The following is a 21523-nucleotide window of genomic DNA, read 5'->3' on the forward strand; positions in this document are numbered from 1 at the left end:
GAACCTTCCCAAGTTCACCTTTAGTGACACCACGGTGCACTTAGAAATCAGAGAGGGAAAAAATATTTAGACCATGGAATCTGCAAACACTACAAATCAGGACTTGACCTATTGTTTTGTTGATCCTCTAGACTTAAGAAAGTGGAAAAATATTAATAACAGATTAAATTTTGAAGGATGAACATCCACAGCCATTACACTATAAAACACACACACACACACACACACACACACACAACTGAGCAAATCTTCCAGTATTTGAAAACTATGATTGTCTTCAACAGAGAAGCCACTTGCATCATTGACAAATGAATAGAATTGTAACATACGTCTTTCTTCACTTTGCTTTTATTCATTAATGTAAATGAAAATATCAACCAAAAAAAAAAAAAAAGAAAATATCAACCAGTGTTCATACCAGAGCTGCACTTGTTGTCTTCATGCTTAGCTGTGGACACAATAGTTCAGCAAAATAAACAAAGTTTTCTGTGAAAATCCATTGGCTATATGGAATTTGCAATAAAGAGTATTATGTATTTTATTAGTAGTAGTAAGTTTTATGCTATTATATAAATAGCATCCTTTATATCATTTATATCCATCCTTTATATCATTAAAATAACACACTTTTTTTTTTTCTGGTGAGCCTATTGTTAGGCATTTACCAGCACACCACTGCTTACAGCTCTTCTATTTCAAAAAGCAGCCTGCTGACCGTTCTTCCCAGAAAGTGAACATGCTTCATGTTCCTAAAAACTCTTGTCCCAAATAAGTTTGTCACTTAAAAGCACAGCTTTTGAGAAATCACACTCGTTGCTGAATTCTAATAATTTCAAAAGAACTGAGAAAAAAGTGACCACACTATGCCCAAGGGACCAGTGCTGAATTCATTTTTTCTTATCTTAGAACCGAGATAATTATAGCTGTCTCCTGTAGGCTAGTCATTTCAAACACGCTTGATTTTTTTTTCCACCCTAGGGCAACAACTTAATTTGTACTGATAAGAACTTCCAATTGTGTTTCTAGGAGCTTTATAAGAAACTTGATGTTAGATTCATCTCAATTCATGAAAAACAATGTCTTTAAAATTCAATATTCTTCATCCAGAGGGACAAAATTAGTCCTCTGCGTATTTGAGATAATTTTTCATGACTCCTCCACATGCAGAATTATCTTTTCCGGATTACTTTGTCTTTGATATCAAGATCAGCTTCATATGGTTCTGATTTTATGACAATCAGCTTTAATGTAATTGCTTTAAGGAATCTTATTATGTAGAAAGCCTGATAGGAAAGAGATTGAAATTGTGTTTCTGTTACAAACTTCAAAGAACATGTGATAATGGCCCTATGTGTTTCCCAAGTGAAGAAAGTTTTCTGATTTTCCTCGACCTCTGGATCCTGCACTCATAATATTTATGTTTTTTTGTCTCAGTCTCTGGAAAGCACCCGTCGTATGCTTCAACTGGTTGAAGAGGTAAGGAGTGACCATATTTTAAGATGAACATTCCCTTTGGCTGACGTATTCTTTGCCTAGGCCCTTTGTCTTTCCCTTGGCCACCGTCCCTTTGATTTCAGTGTGAACGTAGGTACCAGAAAGCCACATAAGGAAGGAGATGCTGTATTTAAGCTGCCAAGTAGACATCAAAGTATTCACTCTCCCTCCAGCCCAAGCTAAGTCTGGAAAGCAGAGGAAAATGGTATTTCCAAGTAAATAAATGCTCCCAAGAAATCTTAACAATGTATCAGAGTGATGTTTTTTTAATATACAAAAGAATTGTCCACATAAAAATCCTCATTTGTACTGATTTGGATGCCTCTAAATTGCATCTAATCTTGGCTTTCTGTTCTGACTTTAGCCACATGTATGACTTTTAAAAATATGTCTCCATAGAGGCATCATATTTTTAAAAATTGTTAGATTTAGAGTCAGGAACTAAAATTTGTGAAATAATAGGAAAATTCCTTAATAAAAGGAAGCATTAAGTCTAGTCATGTGAATATAGGTCTTTTTTCATTCCTGACTCTGGACTGAACATTCATTTGCAAGGCATGGTTAATGAATCCTTGACTATTTTTAAATGGGTAAAATAGGGCAGATAGCAATAATGGAATCAAAAGGGCATTTGCAATAAACTCCACTTATTCCAATTTGGGAGAGCAGCAGTCAACCAGGAAGAATAAATAGATTAATTGAACTTGTCCACTGGGAGAGATGAAGTGGAAAAAGAATGGGATGAGCTATATTTATCTTAACTGAATAAAACAAGTCTAATCGTTTTTATTCAGTGAGATGCTGTTTTAGCTATGCTTTGAAAATGCTTATCAACGTATGAATTCATGTGTGGTTATCATCTTCAGAGATCTTGGGGGTTTTCTAGCAGAATGATTAAATGAGCCTACTGGCCTCATGCTTCTGTTAATTGCTTCTGCAATGACATGAAAGGAGGAAAAGATAAATTTTATAAGGCGAAAGGAAAGGGCAGCCATCTCTCACACTATAGAAGCCATCATTTTCCCTTATTTCTGCAGCTTCAGCTTCTCAGCTAAGAATGAAACAAAGCTAAACATGACTTGTCACAGGAAGGGGAGGAGAAGGTGACAACCAAGAACTTGGAGGACCCCCAGGAGGGTGGGGGTGGGCTGCTAAACGAAATCTGTTGTCATGAAAAAATGATAGTGTGAGCCTGCAGTGTAACAGAAATTGGTCTCACAGGAAGGCAGGCCAGCCAGGGGCCCTGGGCAGGCACACGAGGAGGCAACCTTCGCTCTCTTAATGAAGAGAAATGTTTTCTTTGCTCCATGCTGGGGACACCATTCATGCGGAAATACTTGAGGACCAAGAAGGAAGCACAGATATACTAAATCTAAGAGTGCTGGCAGGGCTTTCCGAATAAACGTGTTGCCCCTCAACCTGTCATGAGAACAAGTGAAAGGAATAAATCTGAGTAACATCCCCACATGAGCTATCACGGTGACTGGAAGGCAGGGAGCTTGGAAGTCAGCTGATGTCATTATCTTGATATATAATGATACATCTGTATGACCTTCAACTGTGGCCTCCAAGCTCATATTTAACTTGTGTGTATGCACGTGTGAAGCAAATTTCTAATCTACAGAAACTATCACCAGTTTGCCCTCCTGTGCAATGTTGAAACACTGCCTAGAACATGACAAGTGATAGAGAAACGTATCGAACGCACCTTTCCCCCCGCCCCTCCCCACCCTGAGCCTTTGGGCTGTGCACACTTCTCTTTTGTGTGTCTTCTTAAATTGCAGGCAGTGTTGGCCAGTCTTGGAAAAGAAGCATCTGCTCTAATTCTCTCATTTATTCTGGAGGAAAACATCTCAAAAGCTCTATTGATTGAAGTAGGATTCTCAAATCATACATTTTTGTTTCTCCTAAGTGTTTCTGCCAAGCATAAAGTTGCATCTTAGATCAGGGGATGAAGCATATGGATGCTGTTTCCTACCTCTAATGAGAGAGAGGAGGCTATTAGACTTTCGATCCTTAGGAAGTTATGAGCAAGGCATAATGAGACTAGATTGATTGCTCTTATATCCTCCTGGGTTATTTTATATTGATGGTCAGATGCCTCTTATGTCTAGGGCATTGACTAGTCAGATGATATTCTGCTTTTGAATCAAGAAGGAAATTCTCTTTAAAGAGAATCGGCATTAAATATTCATCAAGGGCAGAAATCATTAGGAAAATTCGAGCATTGAAGTACTAGGATCTTGCCCATGATCCCAAAGTACATCAGTGCCGTATAATTTGAATTGAGCTGAATGCTTACTGAAATTCAGTCTTAAAGACAGGAAAGGTTACTCAGCTTGTGAAGTCTCCCTAAGGTAAACAGTTCCACTTTCAGTGCAATATAGGACTTTGTGCCATCCCTCGTGGACTGCAGGGTATAACAGAGTGGAAGCATGGAGGCTTAGTTTTTAGTAGAAGCTACCGTGAGCCTATCAAGGACAATGTAAAGTCACACGGTCAGTGGAGAAAGTTCAGAAAAGCTGAATACCATATACACTTAAAAAGATTGGAAATCACATAGCACTTGGTTTTTAGGGAGAGTTGGGAACTGGCTGTTTTGATGGATGCATTTCAACAAGTATTTACGGAATGCCTGATTCTGGGGGTGGAAGATAAAAATGGATATCATGCAGGAAAACTTACGAAAATAGTTCTCCAAAGTCAAGACTCCCCCTCTTAGGAGCACAAAGGAGAGGACAGTGATTTCTAAAGGAAGAGTCATAATACTAACTGCAGGAAACGGTGTCTACACGTTAATGCCTTGGGCCATGAAGCTAAACCAGGAAAAGCCAAGCTGCTGTAGGGCAGCCTGATCCCAAAGCCCCACAAAGAGCTTCATGCCATGGTGGTTACTGAGGGCTCCCCAATGTTGATGGGTGTTTTAGCATCTTTTCATTCCAACTTATCTTTTGAAACATATTGGCCACAAGAAGAAAGTAAGTATTCTAAAGCTATGTCTTTATTATGCCATATTTTCTACCAAAGGGGAGATCAGGCTGCACAATTGTTTTCAGGTAGACAGACGGGAGGGTGTTTTGGAACTCTAGCAGTTGAGAGAGTACCCGGACTGGCCTAGTTTTAGCTCAGGTGTATTGGACTTTGGAGAAAGCATTTCAGGATGACAAAATAAAGACTTTAAAATGTTCTATAAACATTGTCTTAGTTCATCAGCAAGAAAAAAAATAAGACAGAGAAATAAAAGGTAAATAAAAAGAAATGAAAAAAAAAGTCCCTGACATCTCCAATTCCCCCTGTTATTAGGTAGACAGGTTTCCCAGGAATCTCAAACAGGAACCAAGAATTGAACTAAGACAAATATAGAACCACCTCCTCTCCCTCCTTGCTATTAAAACATAACACTCGTCTTCTCAGCCATGTATTTGTCTGGCCCTTACCTTAGTTCCAGGGGAAGAGTAGAAGCTTAATAACCATTTAGTGAATAAACCAACCTAGGGACTTCCCAGTTTTATTTAGCATCTCTGTCTTTGTCTGAAACATGGGGAAGCATCTAGACCAGTGCAAGTTCGATGCATGAAGCAGGGCACTCAAAGCCCGTGCTCTGGGACAACCCAGAGGGATGGGATGGGGAGGGAGGTAGGAGGGAACTTCAGGATGCAGAGACACATGTGCACCGGTGGCTGACTCATGTCGATGCATGGCAAAAACCACCACAATAAAGTAATTACCCTCCAATTAAAATAAGTTAATTTTTTTTTAAAGAAAAACATGGGGAAGCATCTAGAAAGGTCAAGTGACTATTCCTCAATCTCAGTTGCTGGCTGAGCTAACACGATCCAGTATTCCTGACTTTCTGATCTGTGCTCACTGCTTCTGTTCTCCCAAATTGAGGCATATCTGGATTGTTCAGTGAATCATTCCAACAGTGAAATATTGAGCGCCAAATTGAACAAAGAGGAAATTATACTTGCAGGGCTTCATATAAAATAAATGAGTAGAGCAAAAAGGGTCAACAGCTGAGAGCTGGGTTGACTAAACTGAAATCATTCATCTGTTGCCCATCCTCTGTCCCCAATAGAATGGAACAGAGATCTCATACATGACCTTGAGTTGAGTCCTCACAAAAGAAGATACTCCCTAAGATGACTCTGTCCTCACCAGAACTTGCATTATCACATCTGTATGTCTGAACGAGCCATCTGCTTCTTAAAATTTCTTCTCATACGCAATGGCTAAATTTTCAGAAAAGGGGCATAGAAATTAAAGTAGCCCATGAGGCTCCTCTGTCCATGGGATTCTCCAGCCAAGAGAACTGGAATGGGTTGCCATTTCCTTCTCCAAGGGATCTTCCCAACCCAGGAACTGAACCCAGGTCTCCTGCACTGCAGGCAGATTCTTTACCATCTGAGTTACAAGGAAAACCCCTGTTAAAGTTCAGGCTAGTGTAGATGAATTTCCATTTATAGCACATTGAAGAACAACGTTTTGAAGTAGCTTCTGGGGTCTAGAATCTTGCTGCTAGTATACATCCTTGCACCAGCCAGCACTGATGATCTTGTTCAAGATGCAAAATCTTTGGCTCTATCGCAGTCGTACTGAATCAGGATCTATATTTTAACAAGATGTTTCCTATGCAGGGGATTCACATGCACATCAAAGTTTGAGAAGCAGTGATCTAGAAGCTTCTTACGGTAGTTGGTAATGATATTTTAGTTTGCCCAGATATCCTGCTATAGATGCAGTTTGTGAAGGTGTTTATTTTAGTAACCCGATTGTAATGCTAACTGTAGGCCAGGCACTGTTCTAGCACTGTGCTAGAACAGTGAATTCAGGTAACAACTTGAACTCAAGTAACAACTCAGTGAGATATGAACTATTATGATCACGGTATTACAAACGAGGGAACTGAGGCCCAGAACACTTAAGACCCTTGGCCAAGGACCCATAGCCAGGAAAGAAAATCACCAGGATTCCAGGGCAGAGCCTGGCTTCAGAATCTGTGCTGTCAATGACTCTTGAAGTCACGCTGAGCCATCACTTTCAAAACTATATCCTGAATTGGCAGCTAAAGTTTATCAAAATGTGTTCAAACACTAGTTCAGAAAGATACATGCACCCCAGTGTTCATAGCAGCATTATTTACAGTTGCCAAGGTATGGAAATGACGTAAGTGTCCCTCAACAGATAAATGGATAAAGAAGCTATGGCATATATATACACAATGGAATACTATTCGTCATAAAAAAGAATGACATTTTGCCATTTGCATCAACATGGATGGACTTGGAGGGTATTATGCTAAGTGAAATAAGACAGAGAAAGACAAATACTGTATATCACTTTTATGTGGGATCTAAAAAACACAAAAGACTAGTGACTAGAACAAAAAAGAAGCAGACTCACAGATATAGAGAACAAACTAGTGGTTGCCAGTGAGAAAAAGGAAGGGGCCATATAGGGATGGGGGAAAGGGGCTATTATGAGATATATGAAATCAGGCATGTGAACCTTGTGAAAATTATACAGCACTTTAAAGAATCTTTCATTCAATTTTTTTTTTTTTTTAAAGCAAAATACTTTTCTGTCTGGGAAAGTTAACTGCACACATTTTCTGAAACAGTGAGTTTATAAAAGCTCACAGAAATAATTTTCGTTGTTTAAATTTTTTGAAGCCCTATTGGAATTGAATCATTGAAGAACTGTTCAAACAACAACCCAAACCTTCTGTTGACCTCCAGTAACATCTCTCTCTCTCTCCTAGTTTACTGTAAGCCAGTAGAAAATAAAAGGAGCCATGAGAGATGTGTTATTTTAGAATTTATTCTCAGGGCTGCCATGAGTGTTCCTTGAAAAACCAATTAATCCAAACTTTAAGCAGTACCATTTAATACCTATCAACAGTCACCGTATGAAATGGAAGGTCTTTACTTAACTAGTTAGGATTCCTGGGAATGATGATTCCTAAGTATGAGCAATACAAATATCTCTGCTCCTTTTCCCACCCATCACCAACTCCCACTTCCCTCCACCAAATAGTTCAGGGCTGTTGGACATATTGAGATCATAAGGAGTGAGGTGTGGGTGCCTTTTATAGACTTCTCCTGACCTGAAAATCTGCAGTAAAACTTGTGGATGAATTATTTTCTCACACTATATTGTTGTGCAGAATTTTAGATTTCATTAGCAAAAGCCCTTATCTTCATCTTTCAATCCCTTTTCTAAATCTTGCAGAAAACCTCTCCATAGAGAAAAATAAATGGAAGATTGAATTTCCTTTTGAGTGGTATTTCTCAACCTTTGTGATGCAGTCATCTCTTTTGATAACCCTAAAAATCTCACCCCACCTCCCACACAAGATTCCACACACATCTTCCCAGTGGACCACCCTTCCCCAATTCACTGATGGAAACTTTCTGATATATCAAGCCAGAGAAGTTTTAGTCTCAAAGATTTTGAAAGATTTTCTTTCTGTGGTTGGTGTTACCAAAATGATAGGCATTTTTATGTTCCAGATATAGAATTACAGTATGATATTATATGTGTATATTCCAAGTCCATGTCAAGCCCCAACCCCAGTTCTACCCCTTGGAGACTGAGCTGTATCGCCCTCTTCTATCTGAGAATCACTGAATGATCAGGTCCATAAATGACCCGCCCCTCTGAGTCCCTCCCCAGCCCCTAATATTCTTCACCATATTTCCTTCCTCTTTTTCCTTTGATCCTTCTGCATTTTCCATTTCTAGGGCTAATTGTCCCCTTACTGATTTCTCTTTCTCTCTTTTCTCTCTCTCTAACTCTTTTTCCACTTTGCTACATTATTGGAATGTAGAGTAAAGATGCTGGTATCAGGACTTTGGTTATGTTGGATGAACAAGGAGGTAAGTTCAGATTTCTTCAGTAAGAACAATTCCTCCTCTGAATAAAATGCATTTAAAAATGATTTGTGCACCCACAGGTGGTCATTGCATGTGTTACGCACATATAGAAGTGTAAGAGTTCTAGTTTTCATCTTACTTTTTTGTTCCTTTTTCTTTTAAAGAAATTGGTATATGTATAGAAATGTCTTCATGGTTGAATAAATGGTACTACACTCTCTGTTATATGTGTTGGGGTAAAAGAATTTTGAAGGCAAAAGTCATTTGTTTGGATTTTTTAAATGATAATATTTTGGACAGTTTGGGGATTCTCCCCCTTAGCCCCAATCTTTCCCATAAATTTGGTGTTCTTCTAATAATTCCTAGATAGAATGAGACTGGCCGTTTTGATTTATAAGTCATTATGAGAGTTCCTTAAATAACTAGAAGCTTTTTTAACAGGCCATAAACTGAGGGAAATCATTGGAAAATGGAAAATTGAACCACTTAAAATATTTTAACTTTTTCATTTAATTATAAAAATAGAGGCAGTGAAAATCAGAGTACCAGCTATTTAGTATAGCATCTTTATAGTTTACGGTGGAATCTAGAAGGGAGTACTAACATATTTCCCTTTGACTTATTTGTCTAGTCATTCAGTGATGCTTTAATTCTAGCTAGAAGTTAGTTGCCTGATTCCATTCTAAATTCTTATCATAACAAACAGATTTGGCAGAAATATTTTCTCTTTATTTGTATTTAATGTCAGCATTAGAAAATTCTCAGCAATCATGAGAAATTTTTAAATGTCAAAGATAAAAAGGTAACATTTATTTAAAACATGGAACATCATAAACAAACTCCAGGAATAAATCTCAAATTGAGAGGAAAATTGCCTTAATATGTAAATCATCAGCTTACATGTAGACTAATGAAACTATGCTTTACCCAACGACAGTAATAAGATGCCACTCTTTAGCCGACGGCACGACTTTTTTTAACTGATAATAATCAATACTGTGAATATGCCAGGAAAACAGAAACCCTCAATCTACATGTGGGCATTGTTGATTGATACAAACATTTAAGAGTAATTTGATAATATACACACATTTTGATGTGCGCCCATCTTTCAACCAAGATATTTCACTCCTAGAATTAGATGCTGCAGATATTCATTGACAAATCTGTGAAGAAAAATATACATGCCTTACCTATAATACTGCAAAACTGGATACAACCTAAGTGTCCGGCAATGAAGAGGCCAACCACATTAATTATGGTATGGCCGTAAAAGAAATTCTGCATAAAGTGTCTGCAACCATTGCAATATATAATATAAATCTTTATTTACTGACCTCTGAGGAGTTGGGGCAGGGACTGCGAGGGACTGAACTACTCTTAGGGGTCCTCTGAGAAACAACTGCTAGGAATCAATTAGAAATACATTGGTGAAGAGGAGACAAGCAGGAGTAGGCAGGGAGAGCCTTTTGTGATGTGGGCCTGACACTTTTGAGAGGGGAGAGGGTGGATGGAGGCTTGGGTAGGAATCTCATACTGCAATGCTGCTCTGAGAAAGTCTCAGCCAGACTGATGTGCAGCCCAGGAGCAAAGACTACCCAGCGGGGCAACACCATGCTGGGCAGGATTGCCTCCAGGCTAATAAGTCATGCTCAGTCATTGGCTAGGAGCATCCCAGAGTGGGCGTGGCCTCCATGTAAATATGGGAGATCATAGACGTGCGACAGCTGGAGGTGTCAACTAACTAAAGAGGCCCTCTTGGAAGGAGATCTGAGTATACCCTCATGGCTGTCAGTAAAGACATTTGTTTCTAGATTATTTATTTGTATTAAAATTTTTCAATAAACATACACTAACTAACCAGTTTTTTAAAATCGAGAGAAAAGTTCTTTTAAAAAAAACAATGAACATCAATCCCAACACTTGCCCTCTCATTTAAAAAAATATAAATTACAAAATTAATACAAAAATAATTAAGTCTAGTAGAGTTGTATTTTGAAGGGATTACAATAACTATAGCAGTCTTCAGAATTCCTCAAATGAATTTGCTATAAATTTTAAGACTTGCTGACTTGATCTGTATAACAACGTCCCAGACTTTGAAATTCAGGATGCACTGTCATTGCGTTTTTTAAAAATTGTATTTAATTAGGCAACATGTGCCCATATAGAAGAGTGGTACTTCATTTCCAGTGCTAAATTGATACATATACACTCAAAAAGAAATATAGAGTTCTACCTTATTAACTCTCTTTAGTTAATGATTTGCATATGAAAGGACTAGAAAAGAAGCATTGCAATAGAAAAAAAGGATAATGCCATTTTACCCCTAACTATAAAGCTTTGACATAAAGACATGAAAAATAATACATAAAATCTGAAGTTAAAAAAAAGTAAGATATTGAGTTGCAAATTACATTGTACTTTGATGAAGAAAATCGAGACAAAATTTGCCAAAATCTCCAAACAAATGCAAAAATAAATTATTCTTAAACATAAGTGAGTCCCAAGAATATCTTTATATTATTCTCAGAGAAACAAACCAAGAGTGCAGATATTCCCTGCAAGACAGTTCATGTTCTCAGCTAAGACATTTCAGTTATGGCCACACAGCTAAATTCTCGGCTGAACATATTTCCTAGGATAACGTGGGTTTTACCAGATGCATGATGGATAATTGATATTGAAGAGAAACACACAACTGTAAACCTTCAAAAGTAGGTGGCTTCTGCCTGATCTTAAGTGGTATATGTTCCATTTATACTGTAAGAAGAGATTAGGATCTTTTTAAATGAGTCAACAACTATCTTCTCTGCCATTGTAAATGCATTTGAATGCTGTATATGCTGTGTTTAGTTGTTTAGATTAGTAACTGCTTTAAAATTTCTCTCCAATTTATGCTCTACTAATTTTATCTTTGCCTGAACACCGAAAGTGTTGACTGCTTCTACCCTTCAGCTGCATAGAAGTCTCAAGAAACAGTCATCCTCCTAAAGAGCCATTCCAGGTTGCCCTGCTAAATGCTTGAACTCAGAAATTCCTTATGGGATTCTTGTTTTATACTCAGGTATCAGGAGGCCATGGAACACTGAGCATGACAGCTGGCCCTGGAAATGTACTGCATCCTGGGATTTTTCTGTTCTACGAAAGAAATCCCCCGATATACCCTTACCTCTAATGTGGGATGATTTAAACTTTCACTTCCATATCTCTTGTCCCCTTTGTTGGTTTTTACTGGGTTGTATGTTTGTTTAGATGCTGAAAATGTGGCTCTTGGGAAAATCCAATGGGAAAAACTCCAAACTAGACAGTGAAATCTTTGGCCACTGCCTGGCAGAGTAAAGGCACAGTAAACCATCATCCAGAGGGTCTGCCAACATTTCTAAATGGTTCATGGCCCTACAAGAGAGCATTTGTGAAAACATCCCTCTTGTTAAAGTCCCCTCACCAATCTCTCTTATGAATGACTAAAGCTGCTATTGTCCTATATGGTAGCCACTAGTCAAGTGACTATTTAAATTTATTTAAATTAATTACCATATGTTCATCAGTGCACAGGAAAATTAAGATCATATACTCAGCATGTGTAACTGGATACACTCATGAAGGCTTATACATTGGGTCTTGCTATTCTTCTATTTTTTTTCTTATTAGATTGAGGATTCTAATGGCCCCATGCTGCTTTACTTAAGTAATATTAATAGAAAGTAAAAGTCACTCAGTCATGTCTGATTCTTTGTGACCCCATGGACTATACAGTCCATGGAGTTCTCCAGGCCAGAATACTGGAGTGGATAGCCTTTCCCTCTCCAGGGGATCTTCCCAACCCAGGGATGGAACCTAGGTCTATCTCATTGTAGGTGGATCCTTCACCAGGTGAGCCACAAGGGAAGCCCAAGAATACTGCAATGGGTAGTCTATCCCTTCTCCAGCAGGTCTTCCCGACCCAGGAATCAAACCAGGGTCTCCTGCATTGCAGGTGGATTCATTACCAACTGAGCTATTAGTAGAAATGATATCTAAACTTAGATCCCTAAGCATCCTGCCATTGGTGGATCCATCACAAATAACCAGTCATCCAAATATCATGGCAGAAATAAGAAAGAACAATTTCTTGCCCCAACATATAGTGTGATGTACTGGAACACCTCCCCAGTCCAAAACGTTATTTCCCTCCCAGTCTCCAAGAGTAAACAGAGAACAGTCAGAAAGTAAGTTTAGGGAAGTAAGGAGCAGTCAAGCCTGAATACTGCATTGCATCAGTCTCTCAGATGTTGTTATCCATGTCAGAATGGAATGAGGATATTGATTGCTTTCAAGCATTTCCTGAGAAATATCTTCACAGAAATCATTGAAGTGCTGTGAAGTCCCTATAGTCCAAACATATTCGCAAACATAACTTGATTACACTCTAAAGATTGATATTATTTGGGGTACCTACTATGTGCCATGGCACTGAAGAAAACAGACAAAAGTCCCTGACTTCATAACATTCACATTCTAAGAGGGGACAAGAAAAGGGAAAGAATGTTATCATTAGAATATCTGTGACAAAATTGTTCCATGATGCTTTTTCAGGATTTGACTTACATTGTGTATAATGATACATTCAGCCAATATTGGAAAATATAAAATAGTTTTCAGAATCAACTGTTCTGAAAGAGTTCCAGAATTCTACTTTGCTATGATCTTTGCTGTACAAGCTGCAACCCATGGCAGAAGCCCACTCTCAGAAATAGGGATTTGACTCTGCCTGTTTGTATGTTTTCATTTGGATTCTCTGGTTCAGAAATCTAACACTTGTGTACCAATTTGCTTTTATTTATGTTATTTTCTAATCCCTGCAGACACAGTGAGTGGGGCTTCTATATTTTGCTGAAAATACTAACTTGAGAAATTCCTCAGGAAGGGCAAACACCTGAATGTATGTCCGCATGCCATAACCTGTGCATGTGTCAGCTTATTGGTCGAGCCCAGCATATTTGCCCTCTCTACCCAGATAGGGGAATATGGGCCTACCTGCCCACAGTCCTCTTGGTTTCAAGCACTCTGCTGGGCCATTTCGGCTCCTCTCTGGTAAGGGCAGACTTTCAGGAACCTTGTCCTGTCCAGTGGGGAGAATGTGGAGTTCCAGAGCAAGCCAGAAGGCTGGTGGAGGTGGAGCGCCCCCAGAGGAGGGATGCTCTGCTAGTCTCTCACAAGTTCAATGAGAGCAACTAAGATTCAGGCAAGATCACTCAAATGAACTTGAGAGGCTTCAGATTTTTGAAGCAATGTAGAAACAAGTATTTCAAATCATTCTTTACAATCAATGCCACCCACAGTGAACACATCAAAAGAAACCTTTACTTTCATAATTCTAGGAGGCAAAGTCTTACTGCAGGAACCACTTTCATCTTCCCCCAGACACCTGCAGGTGGTAATGAGCCATGCCGAGTGGGGCCACCCAAGACGGATGGAGAATGGTGGAGAGGTCTGACGAAACGTGGTCCACTGGGGGAGGGAGTGGCACACCACCCCAGTAGTCCTGCCTTGAGAGCCCCTGTGAACAGTATGAAAAGGCAGAAAGATAGGACACTGAAAGATGAACTCCCCAGGTCGGTAGGTGCCTAATACACTACAGTGGAGAAATAACTCCAGAAAGAATGAAGAGATGGAGTCAAAGCAAAAGCAATACCAATTGTGGATGGGACTGTTGATGGAAGTAAATTCCAATGCTGTAAAGAGCAATATTGCATAGGAACCTGGAATGTTAGGTCTATGAATCAAGGGAAATTAGAAGTGGTCAAACAGGAGATGGCAAGAGTGAATGTCTACATTCTAGGAATCAGCCAACTAAAATGGACTGGAATGAGTGAATTTAACTCAGATGACCGTTATATCTACTACTACAGGCAGGAATACCTTAGAAGAAATGGAGTAGCCATCATGGTCAACAAAAGAGTCTGAAATACTGTACTTGAATGCAATCTCAAAAATGACAAAATGATCTCTGTTCATTTCCAAGGAAACCATTCAATATCACGGTAATCCAAGTCTGTGCCTCTACCAGTAATGCTGAAGAAACTGAAGTTGAATGGTTCTATGAAGACCTACAAGACCTTCTAGAGCTAACACCCCAAAAAGATATCCTTTTCATTGTATGTGCCTAGAGTGCAAAAGTAGGAAGTCAAGAGATAGCTGGAGTAACAGGCAAATTTGACCTTGGAGTACAAAACAAAGCAGGGCAAAGGCTAACAGAGTTTTCCCAAGAGAACACACTGGTCATAGCGAACACCTTCTTCCAACAACACAAGAGAAGACTCTACACATGGACATCACCAGATGGTCAACACCGAAATCAGATTGATTATATTCTTTGCAGCCAAAGATGGAGAAGCTCTATACAGTCAGCAAAAACAAGACTGGAAGCTGACTGTGGCTCAGATTATGAACTCCTTATTGCCAAATTCAGACTTACATTGAAGAAAGTAGGGAAAACAATGGTTTTCCCTACCATTCAGGTATGACCTAAATCAAATCGTTTACAATTATACAGTGGAAGTGACAAATAGATTCAAGGGATTAGATCTGATAGACAAAGTGCCTGAAGAACATGGACGGAGGTTCATGATATTGTACAAGAGGCAGTGATCAAGACCATCCCCAAGAAAAAGAAATTCAAAAAGGCAAAATGTCTGTGAGGAGACCTTACAAATAGTTGAGAAAAGGACAGAAGCAAAAAGGCAAATGAGAAAAGGAAAGATATACCCATTTGAATGCAGAGTTTCAAAGAATAGCAAGGAGAGATAAGAAGACCTTCCTCAGTGATCAATGCAAAGAAATAGAGGAAAACAATAGAATGGGAAAGACTAAAGCTCTCTTCAAGAAAATTAGAGAGACAAAGGGAACATTTCATGCAAAGATGGGCTCAATAAAGGACAGAAATGGTAGGGACCTAACAGAAGCAGAAGAAATTAAGAAGAGGTGGCAAGAATACACACAAGAACTGTACAAAAAAGATCTTCATGACCCAGATGACCACGAAGGTGTGATCACTCACCTTGAGCCAGACATCCTGGAGTCCGAAGTCAAGTGGGCCTTAGGAACCATCACTAGAACAAAGCTAGTGGAGGTAATGGAATTCCAGCTGAGCTATTTCAGATCCTAAAGATGATGCTGTGAAAGTGCTGCACTCAGTATGCCAGCAAATCTGGAAAACTCAGCAGTGGCCACAGGACTGGACAAGGTCAGCTTTCATTCCAAAATCCCAAAGAAAGTCAGTGCCAAAGAATGCTCAAACTACTGCACAATTGCACTCATCTCACACGCTAGCAAAGTAATGCTCAAAATTCTCCAAGCCAGGCTTCAGCAGTATGTGAACCATGAACTTCCAGATGTGCAAGCTGGATTTAGAAAAAGCAGAGGAACTAGAGATCAGATGGCCAACATCCACTGAACCATCAAAAAAGCAAAAGACTTCCAGAAAAACATCTACTTCTGCTTTATTAACTATGCCAAAGCCTTTGACTGTGTGGATCACAACAAACTGTGGAAAATTCTGAAAGAGATGGGAATACTGAACCACCTGACCTTCCCTCTGAGAAATCTGTATGCAGGTCAAGAAGCAACAGTTAAACTGGACAGGAACAACAGACTGGTTCCAAATCAGGAAAGGAGTATGTCAAGGCTGTATATTGTCACCCTGCTTATTCAACTTATATGCAGAGTACATCATGCAAAATGCCTGGCTGGATCAAGCACAACCTGGAATCAAAATTGCCTGGAGAAATATCAATAACCTCAGATACACAGATGACACCACCCTTATGGCAGAAAGCAAAGAAGAGCTAAAGAGCCTCTTGATGAAAGTCAAAGAGGAGAGTGCAAAAGTTGGCTTAAAATTCAACATTCAAAAAATGAAGATCATGGCATCCAATCCCATCACTTCATGGCAAATAGATGGGGAAAGAATGGAAACAGTGACAGACTTTATTTTGGGAGGCTGCAAAATCACTGCAGATGGTGACTGCAGCCATGAAATTAAAAGACGCTTTCTCTTGGAAGAAAAGCTATGACCAACCTACACAGCAGATTAAAAAGTGGAGACATTACTTTGCTGACAAAGGTCCGTCTAGTCAAAGCTATGGTTTTTCCAGTAGTCATGTATGGATGTGAAAGTTGGACTATAACGAAAGTTGAGCGCCGAAGAATTGATGCTTTTGAACTGGTGTTGGAGAAGACTCTTAAGGGTCCCTCGGACTGCAAGGAGATCCAACCAGTCCCTCCTAAAGGAAATCAGTCCTGAATATTCATTGGAAGGACTGATGCCGAAGCTGAAACTCCAGTACTTTGGCCACCTGATGCAAAGAACTGACTCATTTGAAAAGACCCTGATGCTGGGAAAGATTGAAGGCAGGAGGAAAAGGGGACAACAGAGGATGAGATGGTTGGATGGCATCACCGAATGTATGGACATAAGTTTGAGTAAGCTCCGGAACCTGGTGATGAACAGGGAAGCCTGGCATACTGCAGTCCATGGGGTCACAAAGAGTCAGACACCACTGAGTGGCTGAACTGAACTGAACCCAGATATGTGCTTCAATCCCATCTCAGATCAGCTCTCCAGGAAGCCCTTAGCAGTTCCTCAAATGGGGTTGTCATCCCTATTCTGTCTGTTCTTAATGTGCTTCTTGTTTTGAAGATACTGGGCTCCACTTCCCCAAACCAATCTCTCATTTGATAGTTATTTTGATCTATAGACTAATTTATTGCATTCCTTAAGGAAACTGAAATGAAGTGTTTGGAAAAGTACTGAATTCTCTGGAATGTAAAGAGTTGTCAGCCATCCATTTTTTTAGCCCCTTCAAGAATTTTCTTAAAGATATGACTATACCTATATTTATTCAGCAAAGTTTGCCAGCACTACACTGTTATTTCCTGTGGCTATCACATACTAGATAAACATTCTGTTTTCCCCTGTCTCTTGAAAAGCAGAGCAGAGACAGCAGATTCCTAATAAGCTGAATTCTGTTCCTTAGCCCCACAAAAGACAACACAACAGCTACAGCTTCTTATTTTCCAAATGGACAAGCAGTCTCTCCAGTTTGGAATGACAATTTAATGTGAAATTGTTTTTAAGTAATTATTTATGCCCTTTTATACAGGGAAGTTTTTTTATACCAGTTTTATTCTAATCATGTCTTTCTTCCCAGAGGTATAGGCATGCATGCATGAAAATACAGTTGAAAAGAGGAATTGAAGTGTGAAGGTTTTGTAAATAGCCGGCCAGGACATCCCACTGCTGCCTTAATGGTCTTATGTGCTCAGTCCCTATGCCGCTATGCCGTGTGTGACTCTTTGTGACCCCATGTACTATAGCCCACCAGGCTCCTCTGTCCATGGGATTTTTCAGGCAAGAATACTGGAATGGGTTGCCATTTCCTCCTCCAGGGATCTTCCCGACCGAGAGATAGAACCCTCATCTCCTGCAATGGCAGGCAGATTCTTTGCCACTGAGCTACCTGAAAAGCTGAAAAGTCATAAAAGCTGTTTTAAAAATCACTTCATGGAACTTATAGTTTACTCAGTTTAATGACACCACTTTTGAAAAATTAATCAAGTTGATGAGTGTAACCCTGGCAACCTAGAAGTATGATTTGTTTTTATGGCCATCAGTCTATGTCTTAAGATACTGTCTAAGGTCAGCTTTCCTGGCAGTGATGACTTAGTACTGTTTCATGTTCCAATCCATTGCCTTTCTCCAGGAATTTAATGGTCCAGTACCTGTAATGTTGCTGTGCTGATATTGCTTTTCTTACAGCTTCTATGAATTGAATATTAAAAACCAAAAACTGCCTATGGCCTGCCTTTGGCTAGACAGCCATTCCTAGGGGGAAAAAAAGATATGGTACCTACTGCTAATTATCACTATAGTTGTTATTTTTCCCAAAGGAGAAAGTGGATTATTTTCTATCCTTAGCTGGTTGGGGATGCTAAAAACCAAAAGAAAGAGGTGTTTTAAAGTTGAAGCAGACACTTTCTCTAGTACCATTGCATTTGAATGCCTAAAACATAAACTAACACCCTATTTTCTTTCTCTTGGGTTTCACTGGTGTCTGAGTAAGTGAATACGCTGTGCTGTTTTCCTGGACATTCAGAATCAAGCAGGCTTACCTACCCCACCCCATCATGTCTGAACTGTAAACTATATGAGCATCACTTAACATTTTCTTCCATCCCTGGCTGCATAGGGCATCGACAGCCAATTCTAGCAATGCATCTCCTCAGACAATGCATTGTAATAGCTCTCCCTCTTTTTCAAATTCCATTTCATTTCTCATGTTCTGTTGAAAACCCCCAAAAAATTCATTCCACACTGTCATCCCTTTGTCCTAACCAGAACAACTCGATCGTGTTGAAGAAGGCATGAACCATATCAACCAAGACATGAAGGAAGCTGAGAAAAATTTAAAAGATTTAGGGAAATGCTGTGGCCTTTTCATATGTCCTTGTAACAAGTAGGTACTGGGTACCAGCTCTAATCTGTGGCGTCCAGTTTTCTTTCTTTCTTTCTTTTTTTTTAATGTCAAAGTGAATGTCTGAAGTTTTGTCTTTTTTTTCTTTGTCCTTTTCCATCCGCTTCATTCTGTGGGGATAAAATACTTGTGTTTAATCAGAACAACTGGAACGCATTGAGGAAGGGATGGACCAAATCAATAAGGACATGAAAGAAGCAGAAAAGAATTTGACGGATCTAGGAAAATTCTGCGGGCTTTGTGTGTGTCCCTGTAACAAGTAGGTGCTGCCTGCCTGCCTGAAGCTTTGATTTCCCAAGGCCCATCTCCAAGCCTTGACAAGCTCATTCCTGCTGGGTGCAAAGGCAGGATGAGTATGTGGCATGCAGAACAGATCAATACCGTCTCTAATGCATTCATCTCATAGCATAGATGATATTAGTGGGAGTAAACTGTTGATGCATTAAAAATCAGGCATACTACAGTGAAAGCTTCACTGTCAGCAACTTTTATTGATGAACGTTTCAACATTTTCCAGAAAGTGTACCTCAAGACAGAGACTAACCTCAAGAAAGAGGCACCACCCAGGGAATTTTATGTTCTCTAAATCCCAAAAACCAAAATTGCAGATTTAGAAAAGACTGGGGGTAAGTTTGGAAGTTGAGATACACATATGTATCAAGGTTTGATTTTTCAGAAGCAAAAGTAACAGGTAATTTGGCCCAAACAAGCATTCCATAAGTTAGAGAGTAAGACAGAGATTCACCCTTTCAACTGCCCACCAGTTACCAAATCTGGTCAGCGGTTAGAACATAGATGCCGCAGCTGCACCCAACGCAGAGGCAAAGAGTCCTTCAGCAAGAAGTGCTCACGCCTTAGCAAATTGGACCCATCCCTCTCCAATTCTTCCTTTTGGAAGATCTCCCGTACACTGGCCGAAATGTTGAAATGTGTAGATTTTGCATGCACAACATCACAAAACATTCAACTGTTAAGGTTCTGCAATGCTTTTTTGGAATGTAGCAGAAATGTGACATGTGGTTATAAAGGTTTGCAACAGAAGGAACCTGAAAATTAGTGTTCTGGAAGGTAGTCTTATTTGACTAGCAGTGGAAAAAAAAAAAAAAAATGCATGAGCGGATTGTCCAACATGCATTTGGAAAATTAAACCCATTACCCGATTCCCCTCACCCCTCCTACTTCCCTTTGAACAGAAGCCTTTTTCTAAAAGCTCTCCTGATCCTAGCTTTTAGAATAGAAATCGATGTCATTTCTAGCTGATTATATGACCATTCACATCCTTTAAACTTTGAGGCTGATTTAAAATATCCCACTTCCTGTTTAGGAGGGGAGGGGCTCAATTTACAAATAAATTTAAGTGTTTTTTTTGTTTTTTTGTTTTTTTAAGAATGATCTACAGTAAAACCTGATTAACTGGAATCTAGCTAACTTTAACCTTCAAGTATATTTATATTTGTGTTCGTTTTGACTTTTAGCAAAAAGAGGCAAATAAACAAAGGGGAAAATCCCATCAGGGATTTAACAGCATTTCTCTTAAAGGTCAGTCTAGGCAGTTTGCATTCTCTCGCTCAGTCTTCATTCTGTAAGTTCCACATCCAAGCGGACCAAGCAATGAAAGCTGAGCTGCAGAGGAAAGGCAAACAGACATATCAAGAGAAACCAAAACCAAGGAATGCTTTGATCATGTTCCCTGCCCTAAGACTCTAAGGCAGGAAAGTGGCTCAAGAGTCTAACAGAGAGTCAGCCATCACTCTTGATACTAAATTTACCTCCATGGCCCACTGTGTTAGGAAAGTCCTATAATTCACCAAAATAGCATTCCAGTTAGTCAAGATTTAACTGTTCATCATTTTCAGTGGCCACTTGCCCCCAGGTGAGATGTCTACCTATTTTGTGATGAATTTCATAGATACATTTTCCCCATCCACCAACTGTGTGGACAAAGGGTGGAGGCAGGCCCCCCTCCCTCCCTGTGACAGATTCTAATGCTCAGATGAAATCACGACCCCTGGGAATTCCACGTACTAGTTGGCACTAATTCCTTATTACACAAGAGACCCTAACTGAGCTTCAAAGCTTGACTGAAGTGTTCCCTATTGTGTGTAAATAATGCTTTAAAAACCATGTGTCACAGCACAGTGGCTGGTGGCGCCCTGCACTCTCTGGGGGCTTCGCCCTGTCTCGGCATGTTTCGAGGGACTATGGTAGATGTCCCGCAGTTATGTGAGTCTATGTGCAGCATTGTGGGTGCAGTGATTTGCCTTCGTTCAGAAACGCAAACTTTCCCACTCCCTTGACTGCCAAAGATGGTACACAAGACATTTTACATAGCAGAAAGCATCACAAGGTCCATATAACTTCTGTTAATGTAAGGAGGGAGGGGATGGGGATTTGGAAAATAACAAAAACAAAGCCATACTCTAAACTCTATTAAATTCATTTTTGGATCCTGTCCCACTAAGTGGCCCTGGCTCTTTAGAGCAGTGAATTCTGACTGCTTGAAGGCTATGGCATTATACATTAGATGTGGGAGTTGCTGAATTTCCATCTGTACAATTTTCCAATTTGTCGCTGGGGTTTCTTGGTCCCTAATATTCAAATATTAGTCTTAGTGCCAGTTTTAATAGATGGCTATGG

The 21523-nt window shown here is 39.6% G+C and overlaps 1 protein-coding gene across 4 annotated transcripts in view; it reads left to right on the forward strand.

The window, feature by feature from the left end:
- Nucleotides 1–21523, forward strand: part of SNAP25 (synaptosome associated protein 25) — an 83815-nt gene that overhangs the window by 51847 nt on the left and 10445 nt on the right. For 3 of the 4 annotated variants that reach the window (NM_001076246.1, XM_059892741.1, XM_059892742.1), the window contains 3 exon segments: nt 1435–1476; nt 8324–8372; nt 19028–19145. In NM_001076246.1, coding sequence (NP_001069714.1) covers nt 1435–1476; nt 8324–8372; nt 19028–19145 — 209 coding nt within the window. 4 annotated transcript variants of the gene reach the window in all.

This window comes from Bos taurus, chromosome 13 (assembly GCF_002263795.3).
Source record: "Bos taurus isolate L1 Dominette 01449 registration number 42190680 breed Hereford chromosome 13, ARS-UCD2.0, whole genome shotgun sequence".
NCBI classification, from domain to species: domain Eukaryota; kingdom Metazoa; phylum Chordata; class Mammalia; order Artiodactyla; family Bovidae; genus Bos; species Bos taurus.